This window comes from Chaetodon auriga, chromosome 9 (assembly GCF_051107435.1).
Source record: "Chaetodon auriga isolate fChaAug3 chromosome 9, fChaAug3.hap1, whole genome shotgun sequence".
Lineage (NCBI taxonomy): Eukaryota > Metazoa > Chordata > Actinopteri > Chaetodontiformes > Chaetodontidae > Chaetodon > Chaetodon auriga.
In genome coordinates this window covers 6811443-6829354 of record NC_135082.1, presented here as the reverse complement: position 1 = coordinate 6829354, position 17912 = coordinate 6811443, and the positions used below count along the sequence as shown (strand labels likewise).

At 41.7% G+C, this 17912-nt stretch overlaps 1 protein-coding gene across 1 annotated transcript; it reads left to right on the top strand.

Moving 5' to 3' along the window:
• Positions 1 to 31: 31 nt before the first annotated feature.
• Positions 32 to 13462, top strand: st3gal5 (ST3 beta-galactoside alpha-2,3-sialyltransferase 5). The gene is made up of 8 exons (XM_076738940.1): positions 32 to 244; positions 1626 to 1742; positions 5031 to 5151; positions 8518 to 8727; positions 9737 to 9873; positions 10158 to 10344; positions 10868 to 11026; positions 12155 to 13462. The coding sequence occupies exons 2-8, from the start codon at positions 1711 to 1713 to the stop codon at positions 12410 to 12412; spliced, it is 1104 nt and encodes a 367-aa protein (XP_076595055.1). The 5' UTR covers positions 32 to 244; positions 1626 to 1710; the 3' UTR covers positions 12413 to 13462.
• Positions 13463 to 17912: the final 4450 nt, after the last annotated feature.

Below are 17912 nucleotides of genomic sequence, written 5' to 3'. Positions count from 1 at the left end.
TCCCTTCACTGAAACCTTCAGTGACCCCACTGGTGTCACGATCCGCTCACGAGGGCGATGGCAGTCGAGAATGTGCAGCTCAGAGCGGAAGTGATGGCTGGTGCTGCGGTCACTGATTGGCTGGCCACCTGAGGAGGCTGAAGACGTAAGGCTTGGGTGAAGATCTGCGGTAACACTATAAAGCGCTGGTTAGTTATACTGTCGGTGTGATAAGTTATGGCGAAGCCACGGAATCAACGAAGGGGTAAGTGAAGAAATCATGACATCATGAAGACATTGTGGTTTGAAGGATAGATTTTAGCGCTAAACCGCGTAAACGCGCTTTGTGTTTAACATAGCATAACGTTACCGTTCGGTGTAAAGCAAAGGAACGGCTAACGGTCCCGCTTGTTAAGTGGCATGATGGCAAAAGTACCCGAGCTGCATTTCATCGTTAAGTGTCTTCGCAGCTACAAAGGCCGCCGTTTGGCCGTCTTCGGGGCGGTCTGGTTCGGTAATGTTCTCTCAGTTCAGGTCTGTGGCGTTCACAGGCCGTTATATTCAAAATATGGCACAAAAATGACTCCTTGCTAATCGACCGAAGTCCAAACGCACCAGAAACGCAGTGTTTTATTCGGCAGGCACCAGACACGAGTTAAATCAATGTGACTTTTTCATATCATACAATGCGTCGCCTGTAACGCCTGTAAACCTCCGTACGCTGGACGGAACCGTCTGGAGACATCAGTAATCAATAAATCGATCATTATTTTAATGGAGCACTTTTGTGGCGAATCCGCTAAAGTGTTCTGTAATAGCATCTGGTCTTATAACTAACTCGGTAACAAAACACATATTTTTGAATAAAAAGACATTGGATGGCGGATGTCCTGGGAGTAAGTTATATTTACTAAATAATTACGTTATTGGCGTAAATATTATCGAAAGCTGACGTTGTTGACCCCCAGGCCGTGGTACATTTACTCACTTAACTGTTACAGCTGAATATTTTGCTTTTACGCTACTTTTTACTTTTAGCCCTCTAGCTACATTTTAGAGTTTTTTTTTTCCTCCACTGTAGCTGTAGTTTTTTTTTTTTTTTGTTACATTAAGATTTGAACGTACAACGCAAATGAAGCACTTCTACATACTGATGTAGTAGTAATGCTGTAGATTAGACTGTCCAGCACAGATAAAGTACCTACAATGAGCTCCAGCTCGACCAGCTGAACAGTAAAAGGCTGCTTGCATGGTAATGCATCCATAAAAATAATAATACTAGTAATAATAATTGGAATAGTAGTAATAGTAGTACTTTTGATACTTGTAAGTAGATTTTACAATTTCAACACGTGTATATTATTTCATAAGTATATTTTTTTTATGCAGGACTTTAACTTGAATACAAATAATATATTGCCACATTTATTGAAGTGATCGTTTGAAATACTTTTTTCTCAGTTGCCCATATACCCTTATGATAATGTTCAGCTATTAGCTATAACAAAGCTACATTTCAAATACAGTACAGTGTTTTACAATGCGATCTCTTTGAAAGGTGCTGTATAAGTGACACTGTTATAGTTGTATTATTTTCCCAGCTTGCATTGTGAACTAATGTGGCTAATAGACTGTATGGTGTCCAGGACATGGCCCCTGAGAGCCAGAGGGCCTCAGGCATCAGCAGAGAAACCGGAGGAGTTCCCAGATTCCAGCGTGAATGAGAACAACATGAGGTTTCCTAAACTCTGCAGAGCGAACAGGTGATGTTCACATAACGCAGCACAAAGACTCGCACTGTTCTCTCTGAGCCGCGGCGGTTAGATAGACGCCACTGACTCGCTCTCCACTGTCATTAAGGTCTTAAAGCAGAACACCCGTATCATTTATAGCCCCAGCCACTTTGTTTGTTGTTGTCAGAGCAGGTGTTGTCAGTTACATTTACTTGCATTTATGTGCATTTGTCTTTTAAAGGCAATTTTAACATTTGTCGAAAAAGATCACAACTGAAGGATTATTGACTGGCAAAAGCTGCCGTTTCTTCCTGTGGCCATGCTGACGAGCTATCTTGCTCTGTGGAACCTGTTTGTCAAACTTCACAAGAATGAATATCAGGTAACGGCTGATTCTGAATGGAGTAGCCCTCATGCTGTGCTGACTGTGCCCACTCAACAATGGAAAGAATGAGGACAGGCAACCAGGACTATTAGCACAGACCCCCAGGCTTTAACATTATCCTGTATCTGTCTATTGAGTGTGCTGTGAACAGGGCTTTCTCTGTCACTTCCTAAAATGTTGCTATGTCGTGTTGGTGCATGGAAGAATCAGTAATTGCCTGTATGGCGGCTTAGTTAGAACTTAGGCCGCATCTCTCCAGGCTTTTGTGAGAGTATTTGTGGTTGGAGAAAGACGAGTGCGGATGAATAAATAATGTGTATGTGAATGGTGATGTGGAGAGCTGAATAACCAGCCTGATCCTAAGCTATTTGAAGATTAAGAGCTGTGTTTCTGGAGGGTCATGATGCTGTGTGCTCTAGAAAGCTTTACTTATCGCCATATTTTTCCCAACAACCGGTCGTTGTAACTTTTAGTTTTCGTCTAGAAAGCACGTGGTGTCCACTGGAGTAGATAGACGGGTAGGTTGACGTTGTTATCATATTCGACGTCTTATCTTTGTGGAACCAGGACTTGCCTGCTCTCTTTCATTCAAGCAAACTTCCTCCAGCGTGCGGTATCTTTTTTTTTTTTTAATAACTAATTGTTGTGTATTTACAGAACATTGCTGTGAAGTAGGCTCGAGTATGATAGTTGTTCTATCGGACTCATGTTATAGTCCCTCAGTTTGTCTGACTGACTGCATTTTTTAGTTGAATGACCTCTCAGACAAGTTTTAACATATTCAGCAGTTAATGCACCGCAATTTGGAACTGAGTCATTTAAAGGCCACTCTGACCTTTGATAAATACAACTTTATTGTGGCATTGTAAATATAATATATTAAAATAAAGTCGATAAAAGTTAATCTTTTTCTTTTATGTCTTTATTAGTCTTACCTCACAGCTGCTATTCACGCTGTCATCTTAAGTGAAGTACCTTAACAAAGTGATCCGGCTTTTCATTTTTTAGTGTCGTCTTAGAACACATACACACACACACACACACACACACACACACAAAACAATACAACGAAGTGTTTGGGGGAAATACGCATTTTCCACTTGACTTCAATTTCCTCAAAGTTCCATTTCTGAAGCCTCATGGAGAAAGTGATTCTTTCCTAAATCCTATCATACCAATCATCTATAGATGTCATGTGTGGCTTGAGCCATTTCTTTATAATTAATCTGAACCACTGAACTATTGGCACTGGAGTCTGAGATCATAAGATCAGTCAGAAAAATGATTTAAAAAAAAAAAAAAAAAAAAAAAAAACACCTTTTGAAATGTTGATAAAATATGATGTATGTCAATATTAGGGTTGAGCCGGACACTCGTTTCAGATGAGTATCCGGTACGGATAAAGCATTTTTGACGAGTACGAGCATGATACGAGTAAAACTCGTCAATATCTGTGCTCGTGCTGAAGGAAAATCCTCATTGGCTGTCTTCACGCTTTGCTCTGTTCTCACGACTTGTTTCATAACGTACGCGGTGCATTTGACAAGACAGAGCTGAAAACGGCTCGTGTCGCGTTGGTCACTGCCTTCACTCCGGTCGTTTTTTTTTTTTTTACCGTCTGCTTGCTCTTAGTTTGGCTGGTGGTATAAAGTCAGTTGGAAAACTTTGCTCGTACTGAACGCGGTGCTTTTGAGAAGAATACAGTGAACAAGGCTGACATATTATTTCCCTGTTTGCCATCACTGGATGTTTGCATGAATCACCAAGTTCACACAGATCATTAAAAAATAAACAGTCTTACAGACCACTTACACACTTACACACATATAGCTGAACACACAAAGTAGCCTATATTAATATTTTTATTGTATATCAATTTCAGACTTTAAATAATGTACCGATTTAAGCCCCACCCATTTCCGATTTCCTATCACGGCAACTTCCGGTTTAGGCCCCGTACAGATAACTTAGATGGTTGAACAGATACAGATACAGATAGTGGTGTACTTGCTTATCCCTAGTAAATATGATGCAAAAATCAGCGAAGCATATTAACAGAGTATTACATGCAGGGGTGGGCGATAGGACCTAAAACTTATATCACACTGTTTTTTGTATTTTTACAGTGACGGTAGTATATCACAGTATCACAAAAATAAAGGAGATACTCCACTCAAAACATGATTCTACCTCTTTTTACTCTATTAACAATGCAAGGGAACATATCTTAAGAGAGAATGCCTGCATGAGCTTTGGAAGGAGTAACCTAGGCTAGCCTCAGTGAAACGCAGCAAGCTCAGCTACAGCAACACGGCAAGAATAGTTCACCACAGCGACACTGCTTTTTTTTTGACATTGAACCAGCTTCATGCCAGGTCAGTGTTGTCTCAGGGATCAATGAAACTGGCATTGGCAGTGCAGTGGTTTTGATCTGTTCTGGTCATCCTTTTCCCAGATTTCTTAGACTCCATTGTTGGCATTTGGATTTTGGTGGCTGCACTTTACTAGATCAGCCCACAGTCCATACACGTGGTGCACTGCTCAGGTGGCTGCAACCAACCAGGAACCAGACACCAGAGCAGACAGCAGAGAATAGAAATGACAGTCATGGGATTACTCGTGAAGTTGACTCCCATTTTACCAAAACGCGTCATCTTGTAATTCACAGATCTAAAGCTTTAATTGGTCATGTTTGGACAGGTTGATTTTCCCATGTGACTGACATCATGCTGCTTTCTGAATCCTGTGCAAAGCATCCAAACTGACACACACCACGGCGAAGTCATCATTCACTTGTTTTTATCAGCTTGTCTCCTCCATCTCAGTCAACATGCTGATGGAGTTTTTGTCATCCAAACACAGTGTTTTCATCCTCTAACAGAAATCTTCATCCCTCCCTCCTGCTCTCTCTGCGTGTGTGTGTGTGTGTCCAGGTGTGTGTTGTTGCTGTGTATGTTTTTAGGTTTTCTGGCTTTGGTCATCATCTCTCCACTGCTGACTGACACAAAGACAACAAAACCTCTGAACTGGCACGTCGACGCAGCACATAAAAAGGTGAGAGGAAGGTGGAGCAGGCCGTGCAGTGAGAGGTATCAGCACTCAGAAGTGAAGCACGAGGTGGTTTGGCCCAGACATCCATGGTGTCCTCAGGATGCATGAAAAGCACACCCATTTTAATTTGTCCAGTACTGGTTTATGGCCAGGTCTTAGTATGTGAACATAGGGTTGGGCGGTAATCCGATAATAAGGTATCCCGCGGTATCTAAAAATAGCAACGGTATCAGTTTTATTACCGTCATTAAAAAACATGCTATAGGTCTATAGAGGACTAACGTAATTGTAGCATCGTCATAACAAAAATGAAGTCCACTCCGTTCAATGTATCTGGTTGAATTTTTACTTGAGAAAAAGGTGACTGTGCAAAAGTACATGCTAAAAAAATGAACCTGAGCAGTTTTGGCAGATGTTTTAACACAGGTATGCCCAGGCGCTCATTTAGGCACATCTGGGCAGAGTACCATTATCTCGTTCAAGCATACGTCAAAACTCCTCTGTTGAAAACACTTTTGCAGCCTTTTTTCTGCTTGCGATTGTTCTTAGTTCTCATAAAAGGACGACAATGCAAATAAAACAGTGAAATACCACTTCGGGCTGCTCAGCAGAGTCCTCTGTGAGCGCTCTGCCTATTCATGAGACGGAGCGGTGAAACTAACTGCGTGGTTACACCGGTCAATAGCTCAGCGACCCACCCAAATTCACCATAGAAACACCAATGACGATCCAGAAGGAAGTAACCCCAGAGATAGGTTATCGCGTGAAGAGCGCTCCCTCCACTCCAGAAACCCCCTCTTCTTTATGTAAACAACCAGGACCTTCGTGATTGGTGTCAAACTAACACAGAGTCATAGGAGGAGACATTAGCAGCGTTTTTTTGAGGTGGAATATAACTTTTGACCACAAAACAGCAAAGGTAAGACATACTTTATGATTTAGCAAAGTTTTTTCTGCTACTCTTTGGCTGCTAGCTCGCCGACTTTTCATCGCATAGTGAGGAGGCAGACATCTTCGTGACCAGCAGACTCTCTGCTTTCATATAGTACCAGGCTTGTGTGGTTTGCGTGGAGTGGTGAATTCAGCAGAGGCAGTACCTTTGACGTGCGATATTTTCGTGTTTTTGTTACATGCCTGTATAATTTCTCGGGGTATGAATTATGTTTCGTTTGGGTGGCAATGCTTGGTAGAGGCTTTTAGCTGAGTTTCTCCCCGTCATTCTTGTATGCTACAAGTTAGGTGTGAGCATTGACTGTCTGAACTGCGCGCATGTCATGCTGCCCTGCAAAGTGGTTTCTAATTCGTCACAGTTATACCGTATACCCTGGGAAAATGTGGGGAAGGTTTGACGGTATCAAAATTTGGATACCGCCCAACTCTAGCACAAGCCAACAGTTTGGTAATGCCACCTGAGGCTTACGTCGTAATTTTTAATTAGACACGGTAATACTGTATACCACAGTAAAATGTGGAGGAAGTTTGACGGTATCAAAATCTGGATACCGCCCAAGCCTATGTGAACACTCACATTAATCATTAAACATTACACCTTACCATTAACCCTAAACATGTTGATGCTAGCACTTAGCTGAAAGCAGCGCTGTGCCTCCGTGAAGCCTCACGTCGCAGCTGGCTGGAGACTCTTTGTCTTGCTGTTTGCCTTTGACTGAGGTGCAGTTGATGAGCAATGAAGCAGACGTCCATGAGGGTAGTTAAGGCGACATGGTCAGCAGGTCGTCAGGTGCTGGACTGGAGCTGGGCAGACTCAGCAGGTTGAAACATGAGGAGACAATCCAGACTATCAACTGGTGAGGAGATCCAGGTTTTTCTCCTGTGGCTGGTGATTAGAGGATTGAGCCATGATTGCAGAGGAACCGCCCAGTCCACACACACATACACATATTTAAGGACGGACACAAGGAGAGAGTAACATGACACAGAGGGACAGGAGGAGAGGAGGAGGAGGAGGAAGAGGCTTCCGAGCAGATTTCAGCTGGACTGAGTAACAGATTGTTGTTGTTACAGCTGTGACGACTGTCAGTGTAATCCAGTTTCCTCAAGTCAGCTTCAATCTGATGCTGCTGGTCTTTAGAGGTCCAGACGGTCACACGGTCGGCTGTCAGCAGGATACGTGTTATTGATTTTAGGAAGCAAATGAAATGACCTGAGCATATGAATTGTAATCTAGCAAGAGGAAGTCAATTATTTATTAATTCAAGTGAATGAATAATGTTTGCCAGAACCTGTCAGGTTTACTTCATTTTCTTAATCTAGATACTTACGTTTTTACTATGTTTTTGTCAGAAGTCTTGTTCAGCTGTTTGCATTGAAACATAAAAACTAATTAACTAATTTAAAAAGTTTTAACGAACTAAATTTAAGAAGAAATCATGACCGAAAGAACTAGACCGCAGGTACAGGCGGCCAAAATGGGTTTCCTCGGGAGGGTGGCTGGCATCTATCCTTAGAGACAGGGTGAGAAGCTTAGTCATCCGTGAGGGACTCGGAGTAGAGCCGCTGCTCCTTTGTGTTGAAAGGAGCCAGTTGAGGTGGTTCGGGCACCTGGTAAGGTTGCCCCCGGGGCGCCTCCCCAGGGAGGTGATCCAGGCACGTCCAGCTGGGAGGAGACCATGGAGATCACCCAGGACTAGGTGGAGAGGTTATATCTCCACACTGGCCTGGGAACGCCTCAGGATCGCCCAATCAGAGCTGGTTAATGTGGCCTGTGGGTAGTCTTGCTGGGAAGTTGCTAAAATAAACACAGTGGCTTCCATGTGTTCATGTGTAGTCTGATGAATTTACAAAGAAAAGCAATTACCTGTTGGCATATGACTGATTGTTACCTCAGTGGAACAGTAATATGAGAAACAGGTCAGAAAAACACTGCAGACTGATGTCGAGAAGAAAAAGAATAACACACTCCTAACACACTTTTCCTTTTCTGTGATAAGCTTCTGTGTCACAGACATGAAGAAACTGACGGTCCCCAAGACATGACTTTTCGAGCTGCTTTGAACTTCTCTATTTTGTGACTGCTAACCTACTTCTTCGCGATACGATATGCAATAACCAGTACCAACCTTAAAACGTTCCCCATTCCCACCCTGGTTCTGAACTCTGTCACAGTCCTCCCACAGAGTGTTGCCGTGGCCTGTTCACCTGTGCTGAGCATTGTTCTGGGTGACATTAATGTAAAGATAAGATAAGCCTTTATTCACAGAAGCAGAACAGAATAGAGAAAGTGAAATAATAGAGAATTGAAGTATCAATAGAATCCATTGTCCGGGTCCTTTACTGCCACCCAACAAATAAGATGATTATTCAGAAATTGTTGATTATTCTGTGTTTGCTTTCATAATATCTGTTTAGCAAGTGCACAAACATGTGCACAGAGTCCTGGAGGGTCAGTGTCGGCCTGGCAGAACCAGGAAGAGCTTGTTAGCTCGACTTCCTGGTTCCAGTTATGTGACCCAGCCCTTCCTGTGGAAAGACGTTCCGCTCACCAGTGACCTCTTCCAGTATCCACCGCCGTTTGGGCTCCAAGGGCTTCAGGGCAAAATAGAGGACCTGCTGAAGAAGGTGAATAATAATGAGCTTTTTTTTTCTCTTTTTCATTCACTTATTTCTACCTAATTTTTACTCTGAAGTGAAAGTACAATGTTGACTTATGTGTATTTTATTTGAAGATGGACCCCAGGAAAGGCACAGTTCACTATTCATCTATAGACTGGCTAATCTTAACCTCAAATGAAAGATATTTTCAATGTAGTTTTGACGAGTCGATTAAAGGTAGCTTCAGTTTCTCACTGTTAAAGGTCTGATAGTAGTCTGTTGTGAACAATCATAAGGCAGCAGCTGAAGAAGTGGCTCACCACAGAGGGCTGCTGATTTCCGTTGTCGTGATTCAAACTGTTAGTGGGCAGATAGATAATGAGATGAAGCTGTAAGAGTAGTCAGTGATAGTCAGAGTGTGAGAGACCTGGTACCTCTCTACTCACATGGCCACATTAGTGAGACTTAACTGTAACTGCCCTGTTTTTACTACAATCACTCAAGGCTGGTGCAGTCATAATGTACGCATAATGTATATGAACACTCATGTGAACAGTCAAGTGGCTTCACCTCTTTTTAGAATATCCTCCCCATTATTGCGTGACATGCAACATAGACCTTGTTAACCGTGCAAACTTTGAATAATAATTGATAACACTGCACACCTGAAGGCCAAGTCCATGCTCTGACCTCACCATCACGCAGTGCAGCCAGCTGAAACATTTCAACCCTGTGCATGTGACCCTTATACATCCCTGCTCGTATTTTTGAAGAAGGTCTTGATGGAACGGTGAGGGAATTTATGCACAAACCAAAAATTCAGTCTGCTGCCTTCATCCTGGTTGTCCTGGTCTGCATGTTTCACAGCTTGACAAGTTTAGGCAAAGCAGTTGTGAACGTTTGAGGGAGCAGGTGCCTGTAGTTTAAGATAGTATCGTTAAGGGAACTGAAAGCCCAGTGAAACAGAGATTGTGAATCTGCTTTGCTCTGTGGGAACAAAATCCTAATGATTCTTGGTGTAAATCTTCCTTTAAAGCTGCCAGACTCTGACTCCACGCACCAGCCAGGAAACACGTCAGATAAATGTCGACGCTGTGTGGTCATTGGAAATGGCGGCATTCTCAGAGGCCTCGAGCTGGGCCCACTGATCGACCGCTTTGACACCATTATCAGGTTAGAAACAGTCATGTGATGACATGAATGCATTAATCCAGTTTTCACACGATGGTCGTGAGCAGTAGTGGAGCAGAATAGAGACCAGATCAGTGTCGATGACTCAAAAATCTACTTGACCTAAAAGTGTTTGCTCAGAATCCATATTTGAGTTTCAGTTTGACTCCACATTTTCTGGTAATAATTATCTCCACAATCGCTTCCCATTGTGTATAAATCACACAGACATGTGACTGCCGTTAGAAATCAATGAATGGCTGACCCTCTGCGTCTCCCTCCTTCAGGCTGAACAGCGGTCCTCTGGGAGAGTTCAGCGCTGACGTTGGAAATCGAACCAGCATCAGGATGAGTTACCCAGAGGGCACACCGCTCCACTGGGTCGACACAGACCCACACGCTCTGTTTGTGGCTGTGGTGTATAAAGGTGTGGACATCAGCTGGACCTCTGCTATGATCAGCAAGCTCACTGTGGTGAGTAGGGGTGTGGGTGTGTGTGTGTGTGTGTCTGTGTCTGTGTTGCACTGATTTGCTAAAGGTCGTCCCAAATGCGAGATTCAACGGTTTATTTTACAGATTTTACAGTTTATTGTCTGAAGTTTCAATAAAGGCAGCAGCCAATGAAACAAAGGCGGCGCGCCCATGAGCTAGATAGGCATATGTAATAAAACGATGCCAGATATGTTTCATCTCCTGGGAACTTTTTGCCGTTTGCATATCAGCAAAGTGTATCTTGACAGAGAAACTGTGAAAACAAAGCTGTAAGTGGATGTGGTTACAAGGGTTAGACTTGTCTCACTGCCATGCTGTGTAGCTACAGGAATATGTTATATGTTTCTCCTGTTGTTTTTAATCTTAATATAGTCTTTGTGTGACCAAGATTCCAAAGCTGATCTATAGTCCTGAGAATGAATTACTATGTTCATATTAAAAAAAAAAAAAAAGAACCAGGTACTGTTTGAGATCAGAGTTGGGACTCGTGTGCTTTGTGTTGCAGCCCCTGTGGGACTGGCTTTTCTTCTGGCAGAGGGTTCCGGATCAGCTCCCTCTTGAACCTCACAGATACAGACTGTTAAACCCGCATGTCATTAGAGAGACTGCATTGGACCTGCTGAAATACCCTTCACCAAGAAGACGCCTGTGGGGCAGAGACCAGGTAGTAGACACCTCCAGTACTTACTGTCTCTTCTTATAGCCACAGCAGACTAATACTAGTAGTGCAGGTAATTCTGTTTTATGGACACTTCTATAGAACTTTCTTAGACCTTCACAGTGGCCCTGGTACTGCTCTTTTCACCTCCATGTTTTTCTGGATGAATGAATGGACCCATAAACTTGCCTTCTTAATGGAAAATGTCACATCTTTGACAGGATCACCTTGTTTTATGTCTATTTACAACTTGTTTAGAGTTGGATATTTTAAAAAGTCATAATTTAAACTTAATTTTTTAAGTAAAATTTGTTACCAAAATTACATGAATCAAATGAAATCGTCTCAGAGACATCATGACTACTAAACGACGAACCTATTCGATCCACATTACAAACCAAAGTTAAACACAGTTTAGAGCAGATCATCTCTCTCAGGGAGCGCATTGCACTCAAAACTTCACTCAGCCTTCCCTCTGACGAGTCTCCCTTCCCATGTGGCTGTGCCCACAGTGTGTTGTGTGGGAGAGGCTCCCCCTTGTGGGTGACTGGAGGTAATACAGTACTCACAGTCATCAAACCAGTGTAACCATTTGTTGTCCCCATGATAATTCTAAACTCATGCCAGTAATGGTCTCTTCCCTGCGTGACATCATCTGTAATCCAATTGAAGACGTAATGGCAAAGCTCAGGGCAGCCATTAAAAACAAGACTAATGACATTTAGATCATTCTTGTGTCTCTTATACTGAATTATTGTCTCTTTGGGTTTGGTATAAACCAGCAACCCCAGCCATTGAACATTGTTATCATCGCTATTTTCTAATATGTTTTCTAAATAGACCAACAATGACCAACATACAGTACAATGGCTATATACAAGACATGTGTTTCAGTGATGTATGGTAAATTGTCTATTTAGGTATAGAAAAATGTAAAACTGGAATATAAAAGTGTGTTATTTGGGTTGTTTTTAATTATAAGTACAAAATTAGTTTACTTGCTCACTTTTCAAATACAGCAATGTAAAACACAAGAAACTAGACATAGGATTTCAGACGCAATATAAAAATGATGACATCAGTGTTTTTCTCCATAATCATTTTAACAGCTTTGTTTGTCTGTGTCTTCTGCAGAATGTGCCAACCATTGGTGTCTCGGCACTGAACTTAGCCAGTCTGCTGTGCGACGAGGTCAGCCTGGCAGGCTTTGGCTACAACCTCTTCCAGCAGGGGGCGACACTGCACTACTATGACCACCTGCCCATGAGCGCCATGCTGCAGCAGACCACGCACAATGTGGGCAGCGAGACTGAACTCCTGCAAAGCCTGGTCAGAGAGGGAGCCATCACTGACCTGACGGGGGGGATTCACAATTCCTTCTGCCCCTGCTGACCCTGAGATATTAGACTATGAAGAACTCCTTTTGTTTTTGTATGCAAGCATATAAATCCAGACCAAAGGACTCACAAACATGTGAGAATAGTAGGTGAGAGAAATCTCGTCATCAAGAGTTTGTGTAACATTTGTCACAAAGTGCGTGTTGAAGGGCAGAAGACACAGAACTACTAACAACAAAGTAACTATAGCGTTATTAGTACCTCCTGGGTTTTACAAGTCTTTCAGTGGTTGTATTGTAAAGATCATCTTCTGCTTTAAAGCAGCGTTTCCATTCATCTGTCCCATAGTTTCTTTGTCGATGCACTCAACGAAAAGTTCTCATATGGATAATAATAACTTTGAATAATTTGAATCCATACCAGCATTGCAGACATGTATTTCTCTAGATGCTCAGAATATTGTCTTCTTGCTGTCATGATAGTTCATGATAGGAACAAATGGATCTGTATTTAAAGTTGCAGAGCAATATAAACATTTTAGATGCAGGCTTGAAATAGTTGAAACATATGGAAACATATTTCTTCATGGTTTCATTTTTGTATTTTAAAATGTGTAGAAACACTGTGACGTACTGCAATATTTACCTGCACATCTGATCATTCCACTGTAGATAAACAGCATACCAGCTTTACTATGACGTTTTAGTTCTGTCTGTGGTTTTAGAGTATTCTTGTGCTCATACAGAAGCATTCTGAATTTATTACTTTTTTTTTTTTTTTTTTTTTTACAACTGCATCTTTTAATTTTTCAATCATTTGGTCTGCAGTCTTCCAAAAGGGCTGGTCTGTGAAAAGTTGCCACAAATGTGTTATTTATTAATTGTTTGTTTTTCTTTTTTAATTTATGCATAATTTTGTAACATTTGTATTGATTGTGATGTAGTTAAGAACATTTGAACTGGACACACACTAAAATGTTTGAGAAAATAAACACTGGTCTGTCTGTGTGACCAACAGAGGGAGATAAACACACCAACCTGCACAACTCTTATGTGTTTAAGAGTTGAAATAACTACTGCAATAAAGATTGAAATTTTATTTTCAACTACATTTTTAGATTTTTATCAGTCTTAATCCATTGTACTGTTGCAAGACCTCATTAAAATGTAGATATAATGGAAATGAATACATCCTTACACAGTGAGTAGTGGTTTATCTGCATGTGAATTATTCATTTATCATGTCAAAATTATATTTTTAATAGTATTTATGTGATTGTTTTCAACCATTTGAGGAGTTCAATGTCGCATTAATATGCCATTTAGATAAATCCAGAGTTACAGCAGCATGTAGCTGTAGAGCTTGACATTGAAGAAACATAAATGCTTGTAAAAATAAGTTCAGTTAATGCAAATTATTACTTCATTACTAAGTACAAGTCACTTTATAATGTAAATTTGAAGCTATATGTCCGACAAGCATTCATGTTCTTGTATACAGGAGTGCACACACGCCTGCACACTCCAGATTAATGCTGCAAGTTGCTTTCTGTCGCGCAGTAACACGTAAAGTGATGGTGTAAAGTTTTGATAGTCAAATGTTGTCCATAATGAGGCAATCAACGTTCGATTCACAGCACCAACCTATCACCGCCTTCGTTCTCTGGGCTGTGCTTTGTTCCGACCGGATTGTAGGAATTCTCCTTTCAAAATAAGTATTAAAAAATATCCTAAAATCGTTCACCGCCAAAAGACAACCTGTAAAGAGTATGATTGTATTTTAGTTTACTTCCCAGTGAAATATCTTATGCGTTTACTCTTATTTTACTATTTAGCTCCAGCATCTTTTATTCCTATGAAAGTTCTGTAAACATATCGGACTTTATTTTGAAACCTTCATCCGGAAGTTGTACTTTTTTTTTTAATTTCACGATTGGTGCGCGTGGTCACAAACGAGAAGCCGGGGAGATCTGCACCGAACAGGTGGGAAAAAGTCTATCAAGTTAGTTGTTAATTTACTCATTTTAAACCAATTAATATTTTGTGTAGTCGTCGTCATACCGCATGCTAGACAAAAAACAAAGGTAGCGCAAGAAAGTCATACAAAAAGTACCGACAGAGCTCCATTCAAAGACATGGTACTGTTTTTTTGGTGTCGTCTTACCGCAAAAACATAAATGACTGAAAAACGTTAGACATTTTCTTCATGATTTTGTCCTACAGCTTTTAAACCCGCTATTAAGGTTGAAAAAAGAACGCCTCCAGGGACCCTACACGGATTGGCTCCGCTTTTCAGAAAACGAAACATCTTTAGCTTTATGAATGAAGTTTGCCATCAGCTCTACTCTCTGCGCCTCCTGGAGGCGCAGTCACTGTTATCATATACTGTGTGATGTGAGTGTTCCAGGGGTCCAAAGTCCAGTTGAGTTAAGTGTTGCATTAATGTCCATTAAGTTTAAAGTCTAACGTCAGTGACATGTTGTACATTAACGACCAGTTTCGCGTGGCATTGCGCACTGGTGACTGGCATGTGTGTGTTTGTCCATGTGTGTGTGGTGGTGGTGTGTAATGCAGTGACTTGGATAAAACATATAGTTAGCATGCATTGCAGACATGAGGCTGGTGGACAGAGACAGGGGAAGACGCCTGTAGGGATATAGTGGCACAAAGCAGGTTTCGAGGTGAAAGGTGACTTGTCTCTGATTGGCTGACATCCATGAACCCACCCTACTTTCATTGGCTCCTTGGTATGCATCCCCCTCCGTACTGCAGCTCTGCCCCCCCTCTCTGTGGCAACGCTCGTTATTGACCTCGGGGAGCACCGGGTAGACCAGGGTGGGTGGAGTAGCCGCTAGATGAAAGCGGATCACATGCTGCACAACAACAGCAGGCGTGCAGAAAATGATGCATCTGCAAAAAAAAGACACATCAATGACATCAATTATGCAGCAGCTGTAGAACATGTTTATCTTTGCAACCATTCCAGCATCACAGGTGTGTTCAGTGCTCCTGTAAAACACACTCAGGTGTGTTTCTCTGGATTTGGAGTTGAACCAAGGTGTACAGGGATGGCTTTGACATGGAGTTGGTGAGTTTTGACAGTTTAACTTAAAATTCACAGGGCTTTATTGAATGGGGTACTCCAAAATGCTTGTTGTCCTGTAGTTTCACAGATGGAAGAGTATTGAAGTGGAAGTACACAAGTATTAGCAGCAAAATGTACTTAAAGTGTCTGATATATGAAAAATATAATGTAGTACATTATTAGGGTGTTAATACTGATGCATCAGTGCATAAAACAGCATTTTACGGATGCAGCTGGGTGAGGTGGAGCTGCTTTTACTGCCTTATACACTGAGGCTGTTTAGTCCAGTGGTCTCCAATCAAGGGGTTGGGCTCCCCCCTGAGGCTTGTGAAAAAAATCTGGGGTCATCTGATGATTAATTGTAGAGGAAAGAAGAAAAAAGCAAAATTCTCAGGCACAAGTTGGAAGAGGTTGTCTGGACTTTTCTCTCATCTTTGTTTCACTTCCTTAATGAAACCGTCTCAGTGTTAAGAGGAAGTGTCTGTCTTTGATGGAACCGCCAACGACTCGTATCTGAAACATGACAGACAGGTTGGGAGCCACTGATTTTTAACAATGTATCGTACTTTATATACTTATGTTTTTAATGTGAAATCTTGGCCCGAAAAGTATTATACTATACTACAATAGCTGCTATAGCTATCAAATACATGTAGTGGAGTACATAGTACAATGTTTCTCTCTGAAATGCAGTGAAGTACAAGCATAACGTAGCATAAAATGGAAATACTAAAGTAGAGTAATGTAAAAGTACCTTGAAATTGTAAGTATTTGTAATTGAGGAAATGTGCCTAGTTACTTTCAAACATTGTGTACTGTCGACGTCTGTTTTGTTGTCGGATTAAAAAGTTCTTCATTGTCAGGAACATAAACATACTCATGTCAAAGAAAACACTGAATTAATACTGACGTTAGCTTAACATTTAATGAGAACACTTTTCTGTTGATACATACAAATGTCAATATTCAGCAATCAACATGCAAAGGAAAAAGGTTAAAGTTCTCCATATAAGATCTCTCTCACACACACACACACACACACACACACACCAACACCAACCTTACGTCACTATGTCTCTGTTACTTTATAATAATTTAACGCCATGATACCGTGATTGCATATTAACTGAAGTGTCAAAGCTGTTAATTTGATGCTCTACATTGCAGGGCTGAAACATTTTTTGGAAAACCTGCAGCCACGAAGAGCGCCCTGTTGGTCCAGTTTTATTGTGTGTTAATGACATTCAGCCCCGGGGGCCATTGGTGGTCCTGAGGGTCTGATGGGTCTGGGCAAGTTTCCCCTTTTGCCTGGTTAAGAAAGCATCCGCAGCAGAAAGTGTAATCTTATTTTTTCCCTTTATCTCTCACACACTCTCACTGACTCAGCTGGCCAAGTTAAGGTATCTATCACCTAGTTGAGATGTGTGTGACACCACAGGAAACTGGAGTGGAAGGTCCTTGACAAACTCTTAATGCTGTGTGGTTTTACATGCTTATGTAGTCAGAGCTAAAACCATTAGTTGAAATTGATGTCAGCTGACATGAAATGAATCTGCAACTTTTTAGATAACTGTTTAACTCATTTGTTACACAAAGACGCTAAATATTACCTAGTTCCAGCTTCTCAGTCATGAGGTTTTACTGCTTTTTTGTCCTCTGTGACTGAATATCTTTGTGTTTTGAGCTGTTGGTCTGTCACTACCGTAGGATTTAGGGAATTGTAATGGGACATTTTATGGATCAAACTCTTGTAAACAGAGACCTAATATGAGAGAAGAACAGTTTATGCCACAGCTCAACAAGCCTGAGTCACCAGGACAGCCTCCTCTCTGTCCTTCAGTTTTTCCTTTTATCAACATTTATCTCACTCTGTCTAATCATCTCAGCTGACCACACTGGGGTCATAGGTCACTGGGGGAAGGGTGAGAGGGCAGAGCAACCGCTTACCTGTTGGTGATTGCACAGCACTTCGCTCAGGAGGTCACGTTTCTCTGCTTGTCTAATAGAATCTACAGTAAGTCCGATGATCCTGATGTGTAAGACAAATGTAGTGTGTTGATGCACAGTGTGGTTTTAAAGATATTGTACATTTGATTGTATTTTGCAATCGCAGTTAGAAAAATTCCAAACTCTGATCTCTTTGACCCCCGACCTTTACTATCTCATTGATCTTGTCCATGGATAAGTTCATTGATTGTTTACATTGTGTCTCTGAGTGAATCAGACCAGCTGTCTTGCCACAACCGGCCTATCAGAGCCCTCCCTGGAGCCAGTCAGGCCTTTGATTGGTGGACGGGCTGCGGTCACACATCACTGTGTAACAGAATCTGTGTGAGTGTTTTGTGCCAGTGGTATATCAGCGCGTCCTCCTCAGTAAAGCAGAGCGTGGCTGTTGCTGTAGCAGCAGTGACAACAGGGTCACTGTTGTTGGATGTTGGGCTGAAAAGGGAACGCCACAGTCCCACCTGGCT